The sequence below is a fragment of the Coloeus monedula genome (assembly GCF_965178545.1).
Source record: "Coloeus monedula genome assembly, chromosome: 3".
Taxonomy (NCBI): Eukaryota; Metazoa; Chordata; class Aves; order Passeriformes; family Corvidae; genus Coloeus; species Coloeus monedula.
This window is the reverse complement of record NC_138783.1, coordinates 691,409-713,727: the sequence shown is the minus strand read 5'-3', so window position 1 is coordinate 713,727 and position 22,319 is coordinate 691,409. Positions and strand designations below refer to the sequence as shown.

Genomic DNA, 22,319 nt, shown 5'->3' with positions numbered 1-22,319 from the left:
ACATGCCTTGTCCCCAGTCCCTCTGCAGCTCTCCTGGAGCCTCTCTAGGCCCTGCAAGGGGCTCTGAGCTCTCCCTGGAGCCTTCTCCTCTCCAGGTGAGCACCCCCAGCTCTCCAAGCCTGGCTCCAGAGCAGAGGGGCTCCAGCCCTGGAGCAGCTCCGGGGCCTCCTCTGGACTCTCTCCAGCAGCTCCACGTGCTTGTGCTGCTGGCCCCAGGGCTGGGGCAGCTCTGCAGGTAGGGTCTCACCTGAGTGGGGTAGAGGGGCAGAATCCCCCTCCCCTGCTGCCCACGCTGTGGGATCAGCCCGGGATCTGCTCCATCCCCCTGCTCCACCCTGGCGCTCTCTGCCCTGTCCCTGGCTGAGCTGGGCTCTGAGGGACAGCTCTCCTTTCTGACAGTGACAGCTTCCCTGGATGGATTGGATGAAATGCGCCCTGTTTGGATGCTTTCAGAGGATGCAAACACATCTGAGACTTCCAGGGGAAAAACAGGGGAAGCAGCATCTAAATCAAAATGTTGCCAGCAAGACTCAGGGGCAGAGACAATACTTGCTGAAGTCTCTCTAGTGCCTTTTTATGGCAGACATGACAGCCAATCCTGATCCAGACTTTGCTCACGCTCTGTAGAAAAGAGAAAGTCTGATCATCACATTTTAAAATTTAATCACAAGTGGCTTCCAGTCAAGCATAACGAGCAGCTGCTGCCAAGGAGGAGGAGCGCAACGCTAGACCCAGACTTCCACCACCACTCACATCATGTCCAAACTCTTCACGTGACCATGATGCACAGACAATCACACCACAAGTTTGCACATGGAAACATTTGTGTTGCCTTACAAATGTTTTTTGCGGATTTTTTCCTTTCTTTCTTTCTTTTTTTCTCTTTCTTTGGTTTTGTTTTGAATCTTCTTAAAAGACAAGCAGAGTCTGGTTGGGGCTGACTGTCATGTACCCAAGGTAGTGGTAACGAGCAGACACTGCATCCCACAGTTTGCTGTGGATGATGGTAAACTCCAAAAAAGGCAGGACAGGAAACACAGAATCCTGGGGCACTTTCACACACAGGGCGACCACAGTTAGATACACACACCTGCCTGATACTGTAAAACCTCAGCCTGTGTTTTACTGACAAATTGGAAGGAAAACAAAACCAAAAAGCTCCAAAACAAAGCAGAAATGCTCTTCTTTCATCCAACCTCCTTCAAAGCAATTTCTGTGGGGAAGCTCTCTATCCTCTCAATACAATAATGCACCATTAAAAGCAAGTGCATCTTAGGTACAATACAGACTTTATTCTCTACCATATCTAGGAAAAAATCCTCTTTATTTTAAAATTTCTTTTACTGCTACTCATGTCTGTTAAAGAGGAAAGAGTAAACTGTACCTGTGTGACTGCAGAGATGGTTTTACATTCCTTACTTAAATGTTTAGGAATTTAATACCAGGGTACTGCTGGGCTTTGCCTTTTTGGTTGTCGTGGAGTGGGGTCTTTTTTGTTCAGCTTTGATTGAACTTGAAAAGTTTGTCAGAAAACATTTTCTCTCTTTTCAGTGGAGCCCAGTTTTGGTGAAAAGTGATTTAATTGGATACCTTAGAACATAAATGCCATAAACAAATGTGTTTAGTACACAGGTCTATTTGAGTTCCCACATGGAGTAAGCTTCACTGCCCCTCCTTGGCACCTGAGTAAAATGTCAGCTCTTTCCAAAATCATCAGCAACGGGGGCTTGTGACTGGGTTAAGTTAAGGCTTCTGGGGTTGGATGCATTTACAGAGGGATGGGACTCACACCTGCAGGAAAGCCATAGAAAACAAGGGCTTGGTGTTGGTTTTAAACAACGTGTTTGACAAGTGCCTGCAAACTCAACAACCCTTCTGGAGAAAGAGCATCTTCCCTTGTTTGGCAGCTGGAACAGTTCTTCTAGGGCAGCTAAGGCTGTTTGTGTTGGGATGGAGCCCAACATTTTCCTGTTGCCAAACCTCTCATACCAATGAACTCAAATTGAGCGTGAAGCACTTCATATCCCTCTTGCAATTAATTCACATTTCAGCTGCAGAACGCCTGTGTGGTCCTGTCTGCTCCCCCTTCTCTCAGCTGCTTGCCCTCCTTCCTCCTGGTCGGGGTTGCACAGGTTCCCCTGTGGCAGTGGCACATGGCTTTGTTCCCTTCTGCTACTCTGGGTGTGTGAGATCAGGTTTTACAGTACATGCTGCATTTACAGAGGGTGGAGTTTACCAGCACAGAAGCCCTTGAGCAGACTGTGGGACGTGTGCGAGACCGAAGTGTAACCGGTGTACCTTGCTGCATGAGAGCTCCAACTCCAAACCAGAAACTATTTAGTAAAGTAAAATTGTTTTCCACCACATCTGAGTCTGGGTTGCACGGGTGGGGGTTATACCACTCGTATGGTGTAAACCTGTGGCAGTCAACAGAAACAGTCTGTAAACATCGAGCAGAGGACACACAGCAAACCTGCTGAGCGGTGCTCCCCGGCACGGCACCACGCAGGGAACGGGCAAGGGACAGCCTGGCCTGGAGGGCTGGCCCTGGGACATCCAGCAAAGGAGAGCCTGCCATGGAGGGCTGGCCCTGGGACATCCAGCAAAGGAGAGCCTGCCATGGAGGGCTGGCCCTGGGACATCCAGCAAAGGAGAGCCTGCCATGGAGGGCTGGCCCTGGGACATCATCAGCGCCCTGTGCCAGCGGTGGAGCAGCTGTGGAGCGATGGCTGGCACAGTGCTGGGCCTGGCACGGGGCTGCTGCTCCTCTCCTCCCTGCCACAGCCCCACGGATCCCTGCCCTGCTCACGGGGCACCGCTGGGATCCACGGGGCTGCTCCTGGGAAGCGTTTTGGGAATAAGGAAGGAGCAGCAGCCCTTTCAGGGCAGCAGCGCTCGCTGTCTGTGGGCGCTGAACGTGCTCTCCCTGCAGCAGCAGGTGCCCATCATTCCCAGAATCACTGGATGCTCTGAGCTGGCGGGGCCCCACCGGGATGTGGAGTCCCACTCTGAAGGACAGGGCCCATACAGGACCAGCCCCACAGCCTGGGCCTTAGGAGCACCCTGCTCTCCCCGCTCTGGGAGGCGTTCGGAGCAGCGGCAGCTCCAAAGCCACAGGGACACAGGATGGGCACTGCAGAGGGATTCCTGGAAGAACTCTGGGCTAAGCACACACCCAGCAGGAGCACCCCAAGGACTGTTCCTCCTCAGGGTGCCTGCTCTGGCTCTCCAGTGCAGCGTGGCTTCCTCATGGAGCGTGTGAATGCAGCTCTAATCGACAACCTCACCCAACATTCTAATTACTGTTGCAACAATATAATTACGCATTGAATCTATGCACGGTTGAGAGCGGAGTGCCTTGCTTAGCTGAGTAATGAAATCTGGTAATAATGAACCTGTTAATTGGGAGAGGATGTAGCTTAGGATGCCATCAGCTGCACAATACCCAGAACGAGAGTAGCAAAAAATCACAACAAAAGACAAAGTTTTCAGGTTCAAGTTACAACAGTTCTGCATGCACCCGTCACAAGAAAAGCAATTCCCAAGTTATGTTTCAGATTTCTGCTGGAATAATGGAAGCAGGTGTTGTGGAGTGACCAGACTGTTCCCGACTCAGTCCATGCACACAGAGGGAAGCACATCCCTAGCAGGAGACCCTGAATTAGGACCAGTAGGTTGCCAACAGCCCTAGGAGTGACAAGCTCCCCCCACAGTGTTCACACAGGGCAGGAAGAAGAATAAATCCCTCTGCCTGACCTGCCTGGGAAGCCCAAGGCTGGGATTTTGCAGGGTTTCAGAAAACCACCGCATTCAGTGAGTTGGGCACAAATGTCTCATCACAGAAAGAGCAGGAGAGCCACTGCTAGAAAGTGGCCATGAAATTCTGGCAGCAAAGCTCTGTCTTCCAGACTGGAAAGGTTTTTCTAGCCCTGGGTATATATTTCAATGTGTTAGCAGGGTGTCTGCCTCTTTTTCACCTTGAAACAAAAGCTGATTTTCTTCTCGTGTTCCTATTGCTGTGCTGAGCTCTGCTTTACAGTTCAGCAGAATTCACTGCTCAGACCTTCTGTTTTCCTGGCCTTATTTCCCCGTGGTTTTCTCCCTCTTCAGCAGCAGCTGTGCTGAGGTTTCTGATAAAGGTGAGATGCTCAAGGTCACCCAAGCACCTTTTATCACAGCCTCTGTGTGACTTATTGACTCAGCTACTTGGCTCTACCGTCACTGACGTAACAGCACAGCTGACATGGCATTAGCAGAAAGGGGAATTTTGGCAGAAAGCACCTCGTTCATCCGCTGCCAATGTACTTGGGACAGAGCTTTGCCAGTCTGCAGCCCTTCAGCGTGATAAAAACTTCCGTGTTTGAGATTAAAAATAAATGTAACAATGACAGGGCTACCGAAGGCTCAGAGACAAATGAGAAATTATCCAGCTGCTGAAAGTTGAAAGAAATGACAGGAGGATTATACCGGTCTGTGGACATGATTCCCAAGTATTTGTTTTCAGGAACTGATGTCAAAATGTGTGTAACCATTTAATTTACTGCAGCAGTGTTTAGAAGTGGATGGTTTCTGGGGTTATTAAAACCAACCGATATTTGCTGAAACACTTCGCAAATCTTACAGAAATTTTGATGTATTTGGAGACGTGGACAGGTCTTGATGTGGGTTGCAAGAACAGCTTAGCTTAAAATGCATAAATCCAAATTAACTTGAACACAATTTCACTTCTTCAGCCCATGCAGCTGAATGTAACCAGGCACTGCTTTCCAGCAGCAGCTCAAGGAAAGCATTTGTGTTCCCTTCCACTGTTCTGAAGTGCAGAGGGCTGGGGGATGTTTTCAGTCTTGGCACACAACTGCAGGAAAGTCAGTCTGTCAGAGTGGAGCAGGTTCCAGATTAGTCATGACTGAGATCATGGGTTGTGTACAGTAGCGTTATTATTTATGGTACAGTGAGGCACTGCAGGAGCCTGTGGGAAGTCACGAGTAATTGTACACAGCCCCACAGCTGCCAGGGCGGGATAAATTTCCCTTTCACCTCGGGCCACCCCGGGAAGTTAACCCCTGACCTCTCCTCCTGTAATTCACAGAACAATTTCAGTTGGAAAAGACTTCCAAGGTTGGACCTCCAGCAAAACTAGGTTCACCTTTTGGGTTTTTTACCTTTGAACTGTGTGCACCGTGAGTGGAAAAGGGAAATGCCTACATGCAAGGAACAAGCTGCTTTTCAGCACATGTCTGCTGGGGTGCTGCCTCCTGATGCATCCCGTTGGATATTTCTCTTGGAACAGCCCTTAGGAAAAGCAAAACCTCAGCGCAATACACAAAGGGGACAGCAGTGTTGATGAGAAAATACCAAGCCTTTGCAGAAAGGTTTTAGGATTGGATAACCCCCTTAGGATGGTTTGATAGCCCTGTACTCCAGAGCCCATCCAACACCTGCGAGGGGAGAGGCTGTGGGTGTGTCTAAAACTGTCCTGGCCTTACCTGGCAATGACAAAGAGGACACAGCTGACTCCAAGGCAGGCCAGGAGAACGTACATCCAAATATCCGGGGAGAGAGGGTTTAAAAAGGAGAAAACGCCGGGGTTGGTCCCGTTGGGCTTCCGGTACAAGATACTGATTCCCAGCGTCATGAAGGGCTTGGAAAAGTCAATCACTTTCTCTCTGACATAGGTAATGGTGAGAGGAGCAACAGCCAGGTCAGCTTTCTGGGAACACAAAAGGGAAAACACTCGTCTCCTTCATGTTCAGCAAACCCACCGCAACTCCCTCCATTTCTTCCCCAAGAACTAAAAAATATGCCAAATTTGGCTCAATTTCAACAAAATTTAACATTTCTAGGGTATTTTGGGGGGGTGACACTCTGTTTTCTCTTTCTACAAGGCAGGGGAAATTTGGGATGTGGCCACTGATGGAGGTTTCCCCCCAGCACCTGCAAACTGTTCGTTCAGACACTCCTACTCTGATGGGTGGCAGAACAGACACAGCAGTGGCTCTAAAAAGTGAAAACCACAGCAAAGATTTCATTCTAAAATACCCCAGGTGAAAGGAGAAGGGTTCAGTCTTACATGATCTATGAGTTCCTTGACCATCCCATTCCACTCTCCCTTGTCATTCTGGGCTCCGTATTTGCCGTCAGAAACGAGCTTGACCTCATAGATGAAGCCTAAAATATTTGACAGCTCCTTTAGCAAGTCCAGGCAGTACCCCTCGAATCTGTCATTGCCATACAAGGGCTTGTCAGACTTCTTGTACATCACATAGGGATCCTCCTGCAGGAAAAGACAGCAGTCAGTCCGCGAGAGACCTGAGGCTTGCCTTGGGTTGGATCAGTTTCTCCGCACGATGGTGATGTTTTCCAAAGGGATTGCGAGTAGATGGAAACCAACAATTTTCCCTGTGCATTAAAAGCTGTTCTAGGTGTGTTAACAAACTCACTGAACGAATTAGAGATGAGCATAAGGGCCCTAATTTTCAGTGGAATGGACCATTTGTGGCTCCCAGGAGCTTTAATTCCAGTTGTGCCCAGCAGCTCCAAATTCAGACCCAAGGTCTGGATCCTACATTGTCCCACTCCAAGGGACAGGAAGGGATACTGATGGAGAGAGGATCCTAAATAACAGAGAAAAACCCTAAGGGGAACCTAACATTTTATATTCTGTGAAAAATAAGCATTTACTGAGAAAAATCTTCAAATGGAGCAACGAGGGAATGGAGAAGAGAAAAGGCAGATTGCAAAGTGCATTTTAGCTTTTCCTTTCTCAGGATTTTTGATAGAAGAAGATCTGGGCAAGCAGTTTGATGTGGCAAAACACCTCTGGCAATAGACAAGTAGTGTAGCAGGGACCCTTTGAGCTCTTTCCCTCCTCCTGAGGGATTAGGCAGAGCAATTGAAAAAAATGTGGCATTACTGGGCAGGCAGAAAGCAGGAGGCAGAGCAGCTCCCAAATACCCAGTTACACCCTTTCCCTTCCTCACAGTAAGAACAGTGGCTCAATCTGTCTGTTTGCTGTTTGCCACTTCCTTTCAGCCCTCTTTGTCTCATTTTCAGGAAAACAGAGGCTGTATGAGCACTGAGTGCAAACCTGAGTGGTTATGTGTGTTTGTTCTCCTGGGAGGAAAAGTGCGCAGGGCTCTCTCTGAAATGCTGGAGAAAGTGAAGCAGTTTTGGAAGCAGAGGTTCCTGGGAGTCTTCCACTGGCAGTGGGGTGGTTTCGAGTCAATCTCATGGATGGGTATGTGGATCCTGACCCTAAATCTAAGGATCTGGGGAGCCTTACCAGAATGGTGGTGACGATGAGCGTGCGGTTGGCCAAGGAGTCCGTGATGTTGGTGGACCGGTCCTTGTTGCTGTCCGTCATGTTAAGGCCACTGTAGGAGTTCCAAACCCCAATCTGCACAGAGGAGAGCAGGTGAGAGGCTGCCCTAATCCCCTAAACCCCTAAAGCACCGGCCTCGGGGCTCTGGTCACCTCAGGAAGGGACTGAGTGCTGGAGGAGGGCAGGAGCTCGGAAAAAGGCAGCAGCACCAAGGGCTGGTCCAGAACCCCCAGGGAACGACTGCAAAATGCAGAAGTGCAAACCCAGGAGCAGGGAGAGTACAAGGCTTGGCAGTTCAGTGCTGGGGTGGCCAACTGGCTACTAAAGTGGAACACATTGGCTTTGTTCCCTGCTAAAGAAAATCTCAAATGTCCATTTTTACGAGTTTTTAAAAATTTTTCCAATGGCGGAGTTGAGACACGTGGCAAGACCTCTCTCTTCTGATAGAACAGGTTAAAAGCCTGAATAACTACATTGGAGCAGACTGATGGATGCACTGGCCTTTTGCTTGCCCTGTGCCTTCAGCAGGTTTAGTAAAGATTATTCTGTCATTCCTGGACTCCTGCATATGCCAGAGCTGTCAAGGTGATACCATTTCACACATTTGTTCAGCAAACATCAGTGGCCAAAGGCAAATTCCTTTCTAGCCCCAGAGACAGTGACAGCTTCCAGTATTTACTACCCAATCCAAAGCCTCCGGGGAAGATCTGTGTGATTTCAGTGAATTTGGATCTACGCCTTGTGGGGGCAGAAATTAGAACCACGTGATTTATTCAGCTCAATATTTACCCAACTTAAATGCAGCCTGGAAGCATCTCCAGTGTTTTTGCCCTTGGACTGTGGTGCCCAGCCTGTCTGAGGGCTGATGTGAGGAGCTCCAGGCAAGGAGCCGGCTCAGGCAGTTTGGTTTGTGCTGGGCACTGTGGAGAGCACAACCATTTCAAACAAACTTGGGGTTTGTGTCCTCGGGTGCCACTGCTCTTGCCTTTTGCAAACTTTTATTTTCCAAATCCTTAATGGGGACAGCCATGCCATTTAAAAAAAAATGCTTATGCCAAGCATTTGTCAGTCATTCCCTTGGTTTCCAAAACTAGATCAGGTTGGAAAGCTGATCTGGAAAGTACACAAATTTACAAAGGAGATAAAGTGTTGGCTATTATGACGGCCTGAGCCAGGAATACAGTGAATATCCTTGGATTTGCACCAGGGTGGATGAGCCCTTCTGCTCACTGTTACTGACGTGGAATGTGTTTGTTGGCTGGCAGCAAGGAAGGGGGAGAATGACCATGAGAACAGGGAGCAGCATGGCCACGGAGCACACAGAACACACCAGGAGAGCACTGCACATCTGGGCAAGGGGACAGCACCGCAGGGCAGCCCTGGCTGGACGGGGGGGTGGTCAGAGGGTGTGGAAAGGATGAGGCCGAGGTAGGACATCACTGTGGGGAGTCCAGGGGGTGTTTTGCAGTTTAGTGACAAGTTTGAGAGGTGTCATGTGCCCTTCCCAGCGAGCCCCTGCTCTGAAGCAGCTGTAACTGGCTTTGCCTCAGTTCAGCAGAACACGAGATGCCTGCAGTCAAAAGGGAGACTGCTTCTGCGTGTCAGGGGATGATGTACTCCCCAGGATCGAGGGGAGAGGGCCTTTGTGCCTCAGCCTGAGCCACTGGAGATTAAACTGGGCTGTTAAGTATGTGTGTGCTTCATGAGAACACAGAAAGGGTGTTTTACACTGGTCTATTCTCACAAAAACAACACAAACCCCAAACTTTCTTAAGCTGCATATGAGGGAGGGGAGTGGAATAATGAGATCTGTGTGAACCATGGACAAAATACAACTCTAAGCACTATAAAAAATTCCTGTCTCATGACTGCAGAGCACTTTAAACTTGGTGGATGCAGTTTTTATCTTCTCCTCATAGAACAGCACCCAGGGGTTGTGAGTCCTGTGGGGAGCCGTGTGTGGAGCTGGTTTCCAAATCCCACTTTTGTTCTTTAAGCACTTAATGTTCAAAGAGGGATGAGATTCCTGGGGTAATTTACATCTTTTATAAACAAGCTTAGTCCCAATTTCCGTATGTTAGTGAATGGCAGCACCCACTTAATCATCTCTATTATTTGCTGTAAGGAGCTAATAACACACTCATCCAAATCATGAGGCAATAATGCTCGAACGCTGCCAGCACTGAGGGGTTTGTGTGGGCAAAACCACCCCCAGCCCTGCACATTAAACCATACTTTGCAGCTGATGCCAATACACATCCAAAATAGTGTAAATTTACCCCTCATGGTAAATTTTAGGTGAATCAGGAAGGATGGCACCTGAGAAAGGGACTGGTTTTGCTGCAGCCAGGGGCCTGTGCTCAAAGAAAGGGAAAAGCACAACTCCCAAGAAGTAAAATAATAATTAAACCCCCCTGATTTTGGTGAGAAATCTGAATCCTGCCAAGATCTTTATAGTCTTTGGAATTACAGTGTCTCAAGTGGAGAGAAACTTATCCTGCCAGGAAAATTCCTGCTTTCAGAGAGATTGTTGTCTCTAAACTGCAATAGGGGAGTCACTATCAAAACCCAAGGGCTGAGTGTGAAGACCCAGCCCAAAGGGTTTTGGCATCACCTCTCTGTGTACAAACCTTCTTCCACACTTTATATAAATGATTAGAACCTTCGCCAGCAGCCTTGGTACAGGGAAAAACAAACAGAGTGCTTCATTAAAAATGAAAAGAGAAGCCGTCTGGAAAGCTGTGTGGGAGCAATTACAGTTAAAGCCTCAATTAACCCGTCAGCAATTACCATCCAGAGCTGAGCCAGCACATAGAGCAAGGGCCAGCAGCCCCGGGAGCTGCTGTCACCTGTGCTGGGGTTTGGGACACCCACCGCAGCCACCCCCAGGGCAGCCCATATTGATGGCTGAGGGCTGAGGAGAGGGAAGAAGAACCAATCCAGTCTTAAAAACTTGGAGGATTCTCAACATCTCCACTTTGTTGAGGTTATTACTCAAGCACCTCCTTTCCTCTCTCCCTCGTGTCCCATTTGTCTGTGCATTTCTATATAAATTTATCTCTCTCTCATATATGAATTTACCATTCACTGTTGCAGTGGCATGGATTGAAAATGAGGTGCACTTAAAGGGATTCTTTCCATCAGATAAGTATTGCCTGCCCCAGATTCCTCTCCCACACCTCGAAATGCACGGTACACACTGTAAAATGAAAAACCAATCCTACCAGCTCTGCTTTAACTTTGACTCAAATCACTTGAGAATAGTGGGGTTTTTTATCCCAATCACGGGAGAGTCAAGCTGAGGAGCCATGCCCTTGTCAAATTAGCTTTTTGCCATGTATTTTTACAAAAGGCCTGCTTACCTTTTCCATGCCTTCCTCCTTGAGGCTGATGATGTCCAGGTCAAAGTCCTTCCTGAGCCCGTCAGTTTTGTTGAAGGTGATGCGCCCAGTCAGGCCGTCCCACCGTGCCTGGGGACACAAACACACCCTCCCTGTGGCACCCAGCAGGAGCTGCTCGGAACCCAGAACAAGTACTGCCATTTAAATGCACCACAGCATTGAATCACTTCCAAATCTGGGGCTTTTTTAAGCATATGTCGCTTTGCTGCTTTGACAAAACCCCCTTTTTTTGTTGTTTAGCTTCTCTCCGATATGTTTTGCGTTTTGCAGCCAGGCACAAGTCTGTGACAGTTGACTCAGATTGATTTACATCTGTCTGGTACTGATAAAAAAGTACAGACTGACTAAAGAGAAAGAGAGACTTGCACGTGCCCAAAGCCAGGGCAGTTCTGCACTGCATAGGAGTTCACTGGGGAATTAAGAAAAGGAGTCTGCTCTGCCCAGGCTGTGGGGCTGGACCTTGGAGCTCCCAGGAGAAGCCCAGGCAGTCACAGAGACCCCATGAAAGCTTTGCAGGGTAAGGACATGGAGTGTCACACACGGGGCTGAGGGACAGCACACGAGTCCCAGAGGAGCAGGTGTGGCCAAGCAGCATTTTCCTGTTGCAGCCTAACCCAGTGAATCCTAATCCTTGTTGTAAACGCTGGCACCTGGGCCTGGATTTGTCCTGCACAGCCAGGAGGATTCCCCGTGCTGGGAGCCCTTCTTCAGGGAGAAGGACCAAGGGCAAGGATGGACTTTCTCCGCAGTGTCAGTTTGCTGCATTTTGTGAGCTTCCCACCCAGCCCGTTTGCCTTGAAACGAGATCTCTCTCCCTCCCAGCCCATATTGTCCCCAGAGCTGGTGCTTATCCATAAAACAAAGTGATGGGTTTCAAAGTGCAGACAATTTTGATAATCCATTTTTGGGAGCTCCCCCATTAGATTAAATTGGTCAAAGCTACAAGGAGAGCTGCCGGTAAATGATGGCATTGTTCCTTCGTGTGTGTCAGCCATATAATTTAAAATTACAAGCTTTTCCACCACACATCATCCCTCATTTGATTTATCGGAGACAGAGGACAGAAAGAAAGCTGCATTAAAAATCACCACACTTACAGGCTGGTGTCTCCCTGTTTAATCTGAATTCCAGCCCTGAATCTGCAGGATTTAATCTCGGGTGCTGGGGAGTTCTCACCACGTGTCTCAGGCAAATATGGTGCATTTGGAATTCATGGAAACAGCAGGACTTTGAAATGTACTCAAGTAACGTAAGAATGGAAAAGCATGAATTCAACAAACTTGCTGTGAGGTTTTCCATCGTAATGACTTGGGAATATACAAAAGTCTCTGCTGTAAACAGCAGAACACTTGCAGGGTTATTCATTACTTGTTTGTTTGTTATGCTGATATAATCAAGATAGCGGGGGGGGGGGGGGAGACACATATGAATGAATTTCAATCTCTAATATCTCTTTTTTCAGCCTGTCTTTTTATTCCTCTGGCGTGCCCCCATCTCTTATTCACAAAGATGGAAGATTTTACAAAATCTGCTCTTTAGAGATCAGTTTCTCCTGGAGGGTGATTTGCTCCTGTGAGATGCTCCCGTTCATTGATCACAAATCCTGCGCTCGGCTCCCCTGCCAACAGGGGAGGATCCTGAGTAAACACCCAACGTGTTATGTTGGGCACTGGCAGCAGGAGCCTCCATCTCCGCTCTTGTGGAGAAGAGATTTAGATGGTGAAATGCATCTCACTTTTCCAAACAGGCTTTGGTGCTTCTACCTCTGCACTAAAGGAAGGAAAAGGTGATTAAATTTTAAGGTACAGAGAAGTGAACAGGGCCTTTGTCCAACTTCAGTCCCACTCAGACCACCAAATAACAACCCAAACGTGACGTCAATATAAACAGGAGCCAGGCAGTGTTTCTCAGAAGGGTTAAATGTTTGATGGGATTTCTAAACCCTAATGGTGAGGAACACGCTTCAAATGCCATCTGAATTCTAAGTTTAATTTCTGATTTTTATTTTCTTTCTTCTAAACAGAAACAGAGAAAGCAGCAGCTGCAGAGTTCGTGTTAATTAACAAACTGAAATGAAGCAGAACTTCCTGAAGAGCCAGGAGCTGCATGAGTGTGTATCACAGAGATGGGATTTCATGCTTTCACACTTAGGATTTATAGCAATTTTCATGTTCCTGGTGACACATTGAATGCCACAGGACATAATAAGAGTTGAATTGGAACCTGATCGTGTAATTCATCAGAGAGCATCACTGTGAGCAGCTGCTCAGACCCCTTCTGACTAAGCCTCGAGGAGGGAGTGGACAGAACAGGTTTCAGACAACTTCAGCCTGCCAGGGACCTGCCATGGCCAAAATACACAAAGCAACCTAATGAGAAAACTGTGAAACTGTTTTTACTGCGAAACTCCCTGTTTTTACTGCTTGAAAAGATGAGGATTGTGGGGAAAGTACAAGCTGAACTCTGGGGTTAAATATTCCGATTACAATCCCCATCAGTAGATTGATGGGAAATTACAACAACAGGAGAACAGAGCTGACTCAGCTTCCAAGGTCAAGCCCCGCAGAGGAGCTTTATCAATTCCCACCCATCAAACGCTCTTCGTATCAATTTCCACTTCACCATCTCCGATCAATCCCTGCAGCAGCCTCCATTCCAGCCAGAGCCCATCAACAGGTCAATCCCAGAATCAATCCGTTCGGCTGCTTCTGGACTTGCCACAGAGTCATGGAATACCCTGAGTGGGAAGAGGCTCCCAAGGATCACCCAGCCCAGCCCCTGGCCCTGCACGGACACCAAACACTCCCAGCCTGTGCATCCCTGAGAAATGACCCGAGAAATTCCCCAAGCAGACCAGATTTAGTTACTTATTTTGTAGAACAGACCTGTATTGTTTTATTCCCTCTCTCTTTTTTCCTCCTCTTGATGTTTAAATGTAACTTGAAAATTTGGAAACTTTTTCCTAAAGGCCAGAAATCAGCTGGGTTTTTCTCTGGCTTTAGTGGGAGTTTGGTCAGAAATCAGCCAGCTGGACTCTTCACTGGGGGAGGAGTACACTCAGAAGCTGGAGTGAAGTCTATTTGAAGGTAAGAATATTCTCCTGCCTATTCTGTTTTGTCCTGGGATTATCCTGACCCATAGCATATGTGTTTAATTCTTGGGGTTATCATCTGCTTATTTATTATCAGAAGTTCCTAACGAAACGAACATCAGTTAATGATTTAGTGTACATTCCTAATTAACCACAGGGGTGAAGGAACTGATATGCCCAAATTTCTGATGAGGGCTGTGATGGTACCTGACACCCGAATGAAAAATTTAAAAAGCTAAGCAACGCTCAGAACACCTCAGGTCACTTTTACACAACAAAATCTCCCAAGGCCATAAATAACAATACCACTATAATAAGGAATAATAACTAATAATAATAATAATAATATTATTAATAACCAAGATGCTACTGACCACGAACCAAGTTTAATTTTCCTTTGGTTTTCTTTCCTTTGGGAAGAGAGAGTCCCTGCTTTATTGGAGTTGCAAAGAGAGCTGCCAGATTGAAGTGACAGTGATACTGCTTCTCCTTGAAGGGGAAATCATCGTGTGTGGTGAGCCACACATCAACTTGTCAGTGCTTACAATTAATCCCCTTATTAACAGAGATCCCCCAGGATTAGGGAATACAGTGAGTTAGAGTATGACTTTGCCATTATCCTGCTGCAAATCTGCCATAACCGATGGAATAAAGAGAATTTCAGCACTTGCCAGCACAGAGCTTTATCTGTGGAGATAAACTGAGAATTATGATGCTCCACAGCCTCTTTCCTTGGAAGGGGTCCAGGAAAAGTCCTGGGATTTCACTGAGCAGCACTGGAATGGAAATGCAGTGAGAAGCAGGAAGGTGCATTTTCCACGGCTGGAGGGGTGGGATTATTTTGGACTGTGAACATGGAAAATGTAACCTGTGCAATGTGTTTGAGTAAGCCTGGATATACAAAATATGTCCTGAAAAAATGTTTTGTGTAGCAAATGTCAAAACATCCCCCATGTAGTCAGATAAAGTCACTTCATCATAGTTCTTGCTTGCTTTTATAAACAAATCTACTGCCCGGGTAACATTTAATGAACTGATACAGAATGGAAGAAAATATATGTAATCTTTGTGTCAAGCAGCTTGTTTTGACTTGGGATATCACAGTATCAGTACCTTACAGATAAACTTTTATCAATTTTCATCAATTCCATATGTATTTATTCTCAGCATGCAATCCTGCAATTACTTTGCAATCTGGGCAGAGATCATTGCATAAATAAGTGTTTTTCCACTTGAAATGTGATTTCAGAATAGGGATCCCTGTTGACATTACCCTCAGCCATACACTGTCTTCTTGGGAAGCCGAGCTTTACTTCCTAATAAAGCACCATGGGCTGCAGGTCTGGAAGTTGTTTAGTTTGCTCTCCTAATTAAGAGCTTTCAGGTCAAAGTAACAGCCAGCAGTAGGCTCACAGCAGAAATGCACTTCATGGACAAGAAGTAAGTTTTGAAAAGTAAAACAAAGGAAAAAGATTGCTTTCGTGGGAGTGGATCCAGTGTCAATATTAAATCATCTGCTGAGAGAAGCCCTACCAAAGTAACAACTGTTTTAATTTAAAGTAACCAAATAGTGTAGCACCAGAGGCCAGAGAATAAATCCAGCCAGTACCCACAGACCCTGTCACTGGCGCAGTGCTAAAATGCAATGACAAAGATGCAGCAGAAGAGATTTTATTTCATGTTTTGGAGCAAAATGTTGTCATCTTTTCCCAGTCATTGCACAAAGATTTCAGTGCTGCCACAGAGCCCCTCTCTCAGAGAGCAGGGGAGGTGGGGAGCTCCATTGCTCTCTCCTTTTCATTTGTTCCACTCTGCAGGGTTGGAGTCCCACAAAAACACTCTGACATGCTGACTCTGGGAGCAAAGACCATCAAACAACAGAAATGTTCTGTTCTCTTACAAGATGTTTTGTGCTCCTGTGTTTGGAGATGCCATCAGTGGGGAACAGAACAAATTGATGGATACCTCTGCAGATGGATTGCTCTCACTCCTGGGCTCAGTGCTTGGCATGGATCTCGTCAGAAACACACCAGGAACTGAAATCTCTTCAGATGTCTTTCAATCTCTGGGATTTTTCTCTGTGATTCTTCTTGAGGGCATTTAACAGTCACTCAAAGTCAAATCTGCATCTCTCTCCTTGTCTTTGCAGTTGTTCTTTTAATTGTGGCTGCATTTGAACAAGGGGAGCTCACACTGGTTTTGATGACAATTGAAAAACAACCATGATCTGGGGCCTTATCTTATGCTTTAGAGGGGACATGACCAGGACTTGATCATTCAATTATAAAAACATTTTGTGTTTACATCCCTTTTTCCTCCAGGAAAGGTGGGATGATCCTTTCTGTCCCTGCTCCCCCTCTGCAGACAGACAACAACCTCCTTTTCCCTCTGAGCAGGGGTAAGGGGCACTCCCTGCAAACTCCTCCAGAAGGGCTCAGAGATCAGAACATGCCTCACTTGTGAATGGCATTCGGTCACGCAGACACAGCTTCTGGCAAGGATTTACTTTTCATGAAAAACTCCTTAATGAGCTGTTGCAGAGCCCTGATGCCAGACATTTCACAGCCCTGGCCCACAAAGCAGATGAGGTGACCTCAGTTCTTATCAGCAGAATAAAATGCAAAACCTCACCAGGCACTGAAGCACTTGTTAACTCCAGCAACTGCAGGAATCACTGCAGGCAAAGTCTTTGTCTGAAACTGGTTTATTTAGACTGGAGTACCAAATATTTGTCTTTAGTCCAGTCTGTAAAATGCCTTCACAGAATGCCAGTGCCACATTACAAAACAGGAGAATTAAATTCTATTTATGTGGTCCCAAGCTATCACTCTGCCTCCTTGACTTTATTTCCTCCATACCTATTCACTGATCCCTAATTTATGAAGTTCCTCTATCCCTGTTGAACAAACCAGATCCTAACATGAACTAGGGAAATTCAGATGTATTTGCTATTTGTTTCCAGCTCCTGTTTTAGGCTTTGCAGGAAATGCAATACTGTCTTATTAAACCTTATCCTCTGCTTTTAACAACCACCTTTTTTTGGCCACAACAGACACAGGAAGATGAGACTCTCAGAGTATTTAAATCAGTGTTTTAGTGACCATGAGAGACTCTATGTGCAAGGCCATCAGTAATTAGCTCCCATATCTCACTCCATGCAGGAGAAGTTGCTTGTCCATGATGTATGAGAGCTGTGTCACTGTTCAGCTTTGAATCGATCTGCTGGGGCACATCTGCTACTCTTGGGCAAAGCATTCTGCTTTAGGCCTCAGGAACCCTTAGTTTGATACTCAGCATCCCCCCAAAAAGTAGGGCATCACTATAGGTTTATTCACTGATACAAAGTCTTTTGTTAACTTTCAATGTCATTATAATTATTCTTCAAATGGAAGGGACTGAGGTGGGGAAAAGGTAAAGCATATGTGGGACACTCCATGTAATTTCCGATTTTCATTTCTGCACTGTTCCCTAAAGGAAAGGTTTCCATTTGAAATTCATAAAAAACCTGGTACTTTTGAAAGAGTGAAGGCATTTCAACTAAAACGCATCTTTTTAGGACACCTCTCTGGATCAAGCTCCATCATGGATTCTTGTAAGACAGAGCATTGCTTCAGGAAGGAATTTCCTTCTTTAGACATACTGGCTGCAATGTTTTCTGGATATTGATCACTGATCAAACAATCTGCAAAACAGTCAGAATTACCCAGTGAAGCAAGGACAGAGCTACAGACTCGCTTTTCTTTCAATTTCCAGAACAACTGTCGTAGTCACCTCACATTTGTAGAAGTTATCAATCAACCATAACAAACATTACCCGAGTAAAAAACCTGGGGAGTGTTTCAGTGTTTTAGTCTGAGACTTTGCCACAACCAGGGTTTAGCAGCTTGGTTTTTTGGAAAGAGCAGAATGAAAGCCAGAGCCTTGTGCCTGTGAATCAATGCTGAGTGAGGGAAACTTTACCCTGAGAGTGCCAGGAGCAGGAGCACGGCAAGGAGCAGGACAGGGAGCAGCAGCCCGAGCCAGGGGAGAGGAAAGGGAGGATGGCACTGCCCACAGGCAGAGGTTCTGCACTTGCCTCTTTGATGAGGTTCATGAAGCGGGGCCCGAAGCGCCAGGGCTTGTGCCGGTGGCACTGCAGGGAGCTGACGGTGAGCTGGGAGGCTCGCTGCGAGGCCACGGCCACCATGTACACGGCGTCGTACATCAGCGCGGCTTCCGTCTGCACAAACACAGGGCTGGGTTAGTGCCTGCCGGGCTGCTCCTGCTGCCAGCCCGGCCCCGCGCTGCTCCCGGGGAAAAGCCACGCCTGGGCTCGCCGTGGAGCCCTGAGGAGCAGCAAAAGCCGTTTTTCCCATTGAGTCCAGAGTGTTTTCCACACTGGGAGGGAAACTGCATCGGGGAGCTATGGGGAGAGGGAGCTCAGGGGGTCCCAGGCAGGCTGGAGAGGGGTTTTAGGAAGTCCCAGGTGTATGAGCCACTCTTCTCATGGCCTTCGTGGGATTGCTGCCTTCCCAACAGGTCAGGCTGGCCCTGCTTTCCAGGGAAACCAGTCCCACTGATCACCTGGAACATATCCCACTGTCCAGGTATCTGCTGCCTCCAGGTGCCTGCTGCCCTCGAGGATCTTGGTAGTTGGCACAAACCTGTGCAATGGCATCCTAGAGGGAGGGGAATTGTCCTTCTGAGGTGTGTTTTTGGGGGATTAATTTGGACTCGCACATCTAACTTCTCACTACAGCCCTTAGGTCCTTGAATATTACCCCATGGATTCAGATACCAAAATTACTGGGTGCTCTTTGTGCATCTGTGTTTCTTTTGAGAGTGGGTTTGCAGGTTCAAAGGCACGGCCTCAAACTGACATCACACACTCTGTCCCGCTTTTTCACTTCAGAAAAGTCTCACCTTCACCTGCGCTGTGCTTCAGTGCTCTCACAGTGAGGTGGGAATGGCCGTGCCTCCCTTAATGATGCTGTACAAATTACCTTCCAGGTAAACCTAATGAGTAATTAAGCAGCGGCCTGAAAAAAAAAAGGCACTAATTCTGCAGAGGAGAAACTGGACTCCTTTATGGGAACTACTGAGCTGATGAATTTTCTATTTCTTTTCCATGCAATTCCTCTGGGAAATGAATACATTTGATTCTTTGTCCGTGCCATTTACCTGGGTAAATTACAACAGCATCAGTGTTATCAGCATTGGAGGGTTTTGCTCAAATGTATCTGAATCTAAGGACTAATCTTAAGATAGTGCAGAATAGGAATTGGTCTTGATGTGCTTGCCAGGATCTGCCGAAAATAATGCTCCACAATGGGAGCACATTGTGAGATCAGAAGACATTGTGAGTGATGAGTCAAGCAGGAGGAGACAGTACCAGCTGTTCTCACTGTGGAGTGTCTCACAACAGACAGTCATTCCAGCCACACTCAGGGAACCAAGAGCTGACCCCAAACCCCTCAAAATCAACGGAAATATTCCCATCAATGTCAGCAGACCTCGGTTTTTACACTGGACTGGGCCCTCAGGATTGGATTTTACTGGCCCTGGGAGGAGATGCTTTATGAGAAAGCTCCTCTGCCCTCACTGTGCTGCTCTGTCTGGGAGCGCTGCTGCTTTGCTTGGGTGCATCCCCAGTGTCCTCAGCACTGCCAGGCCTGGCTGCTCAGTCCTGTCCTTGTGCCACCTGTCACTCGTCCCTCCTTCGTGCAGCAGTGGGGAGCTTGTGCCACCCCCTTGGCTTTTCACTTCTCCCCTCACTGCGGCTTTGTTTAGGGTTGCAGGGTGCAACAGATCACCTCATTTTCCAAAGTCAACCACCTCACCCTGATGTCTGTGCTTTTATGTCGGGAGAAAGAGACTCAGAGTCAGTCCTGGAACCGGTCTTTCTGATTTTTGTGTGCTACTTAAACCATGCAAAGAAAGCCAGGGATGTCATTAGAACAGCTCTGCCTCTGGGTGCGGTGTGGGCACCAAGCAGGACGTGAACTCAGAACTCTCTCTCTTGTGCCCTGCTGACTTCCCACAAGCTGCTTTCAGGGCAAGCAGCAGAGCACGAAGCCAAAGGGATAAATCCCAAGTTAATAACAGGATGTATAGTCCTGATCTCCGTGCACTCTGCAGCCTGTCACAGCCTCATTGTCAATGAAATGCAGCAGTGGTGCAGCTCTCCATCAAACTGGGTAATCATGGAACCTGCCGGGAATATGGAAATGATCGCAGCGGGAGGGAGTGGCTACCCTTGGGGCTGTGCCAGAGCAGCAAGGACGCTGAGATTATGGAGATGCAAAGGAGAGGACAAGAGTCAGGGATGCCAAGGAGAGCAGAAGAGTGGTGAGAAATTTACTTTTCCCAGTGTTCTCTTTGGGGTATTTCTGTGTGAATTCCCATCAGGAATTCCCAGGGACAGCTTTCTCCCTGCTTTGGGTATGAGTGAGCACAGTGACATTGCCCAAAGCAGCACCAGTGTGTGAAATGCCAGGGACAGCACACTTAATGCGTCTCTCCTCAGGATGTAAAGGCATTTCCGAATTTTCCCTGCAATCATCTGCAATAAAGTCTTATTTCTTATTGCTTCGAGCTCCACTCAGTCCATGAGATACATTATCTCATACTGCAAAGAGATGGCATCCCATCACCCTTGTTGTCCATGTAATTGTTCCTATTGTTTCCTTTCCTTCTTGGGGGAGTGCTAGGGAGGAATCCTAATTCCCTGGCTTGATGACACCTTTCATCTGTCTTTAAATTACATCTCAAAAGCCAGAGACGGAAATGATGCGAAAGGGCACTTTACCCATTTAAAAATGCTACTCCCTTTCCAACATGTGAAATCTGCCCCTGCAGGTTATAAATCCTGTACCTGCTCAGGAAGTTTCATTTGCTGCTGTGTTTGCCACTGCCCAGTGCAGAAGGCGATTGGACAAGCAAGGCAGCACTTTAGTTTTTGACAGCGACGAGACGAATGACGGCACCGTGACGGGCAATTGTCCCTGTGCCACCCCCCAGCGTGGCCGTGCTCACTTACTGTCATCATTCCATCGAGGAGCCCCGTCTCGGGCTTGGGGGGCGCCTGCAGCCGCTCCATCGACCACTTCTCCACCACGGACGACACGTGTGGGTTGTCGACGTTGAGCAGCCGAAAGCCCGTCATGTTCACCCCGCTGTACCTGTAGGGCTCCAGGTCCAGTGCAAACAGGTCCTAAAGCACCAGCAAGAACACAAACATGTGGCATTTTTAAAGGCAAAGGTGGGGTTTTTCCCGTGTGCCCACCCTGGTTGCCCTCAAAGGCTGCTCCCGTTTGAAACCCGACTGAGCCAAAGCCATGTGAGATGAGTGACAAACCACACACCTGCTTTTTGGAACGAGAAGACGGGTTCCCCACAGCAGAAATGCTTTGCAAGCAACCCGCACATTCCAATTTATAGCAGTGCTGCAGCTCTGACAGGCCGACATGAGGAATTAGCTGGCCAGTGTCAAGCTCCTTTCTCAGCTCGGGGGAGGAAAATGCCGAGAGATGCGGCGAGCGCTGCGCTTTGCCTGCTCATGAATCCCATTTTCCCCGCCGTGCCTCCCCAGGCGCCTCTGCCAGCCTGTGGGAAGGATATGTCAGTGCGCAGAGGCTCCACGTGCTCCAGAGCCTGGCATTTGCAGGGCAGGAAAAGAGTGGGTATGTGGGGTGGCTGAACCGTGTGGGACCCTCCCGAGCTGTGCTGGTCAGGCAGCGCAGATGTGAGAACTGCTCCTCAAAGCCAGAGGCTGCTTTTCCATGGTTCCGCTTTTCCCGATCCCAGCAGGGCAGGAAAATGACAAATGAGTTGGTCATGGTTTGCTACCACAAACCAAAACATTCCCAACACCACAGCCCCAGAGGTGGGTGGTTGCTCTGAAATGCTCTGCACCATCTCCTGCACACTGCTGTTGGTGGTGACCGTATTCTGGTAGATTCTTGTTTGTTTATTGTATAAATTTGCGAATTCCACAGCAAATCCTAAATTTTCACATTTTCCTTGATGTTAAGATGGCCTCAAGGAGAACTATTTCAAGCTCCTTCTTCAAGTTCCAAAGAGCAGGAGCATCTCTTCTAATGAATTGGATATTGGATTCAAAATGATTTGTCACTTCCACATAAAATTTGATTTGGGAAGGAAATAAAGAATAAGCTGATGCACATGATGTAGTCCAGCCCTCTAGGACTGTTCCAGCAATATCGGATCTTTGCTGCCTTTCTAGTCTACAATGCAAATGAACCTTAAGCACAAATTGAATTATGTTTATATATCTCATGTAAGGTAAAAAATTTGGAAAAACGTGCTGAAATAAGTATAGATTTCGACCACCAAAGAAAACTTTGGGGTTTGCTTTTATTATAAAATTTACTGAGCAATTTTTTTCCATTAGTGATTTTGTGTTTTCATATGTAAATGAAACATTGCAGTGATGAACCAGCAGTGCCCACGGTGCAAAGCCGTTCGTTCTTTATTTTGTTTCACTCTGGTCCATCTGGACTGGCTG

At 47.4% G+C, this 22,319-nt stretch overlaps 1 protein-coding gene across 2 annotated transcripts in view; it reads right to left on the bottom strand.

Annotated features, from left to right (window-relative positions):
* The window catches only part of GRIK1 (glutamate ionotropic receptor kainate type subunit 1), a gene marked incomplete at both ends in the record, with an annotated part of 109,446 nt that overhangs the window by 18,087 nt on the left and 69,040 nt on the right, over window positions 1-22,319 (bottom strand). Inside the window, 8 exons of one of the 2 annotated variants that reach the window (XM_082277547.1) lie at window positions 2,299-2,417; window positions 5,487-5,710; window positions 6,071-6,274; window positions 7,283-7,396; window positions 9,952-9,996; window positions 10,684-10,791; window positions 17,889-18,032; window positions 20,832-21,005. In XM_082277547.1, the coding sequence (XP_082133673.1) occupies window positions 2,299-2,417; window positions 5,487-5,710; window positions 6,071-6,274; window positions 7,283-7,396; window positions 9,952-9,996; window positions 10,684-10,791; window positions 17,889-18,032; window positions 20,832-21,005 (1,132 nt within the window). The remainder of the gene's footprint in view (window positions 1-2,298; window positions 2,418-5,486; window positions 5,711-6,070; window positions 6,275-7,282; window positions 7,397-9,951; window positions 9,997-10,683; window positions 10,792-17,888; window positions 18,033-20,831; window positions 21,006-22,319) is intronic. The other variant, XM_082277548.1, reaches the window with a different exon arrangement.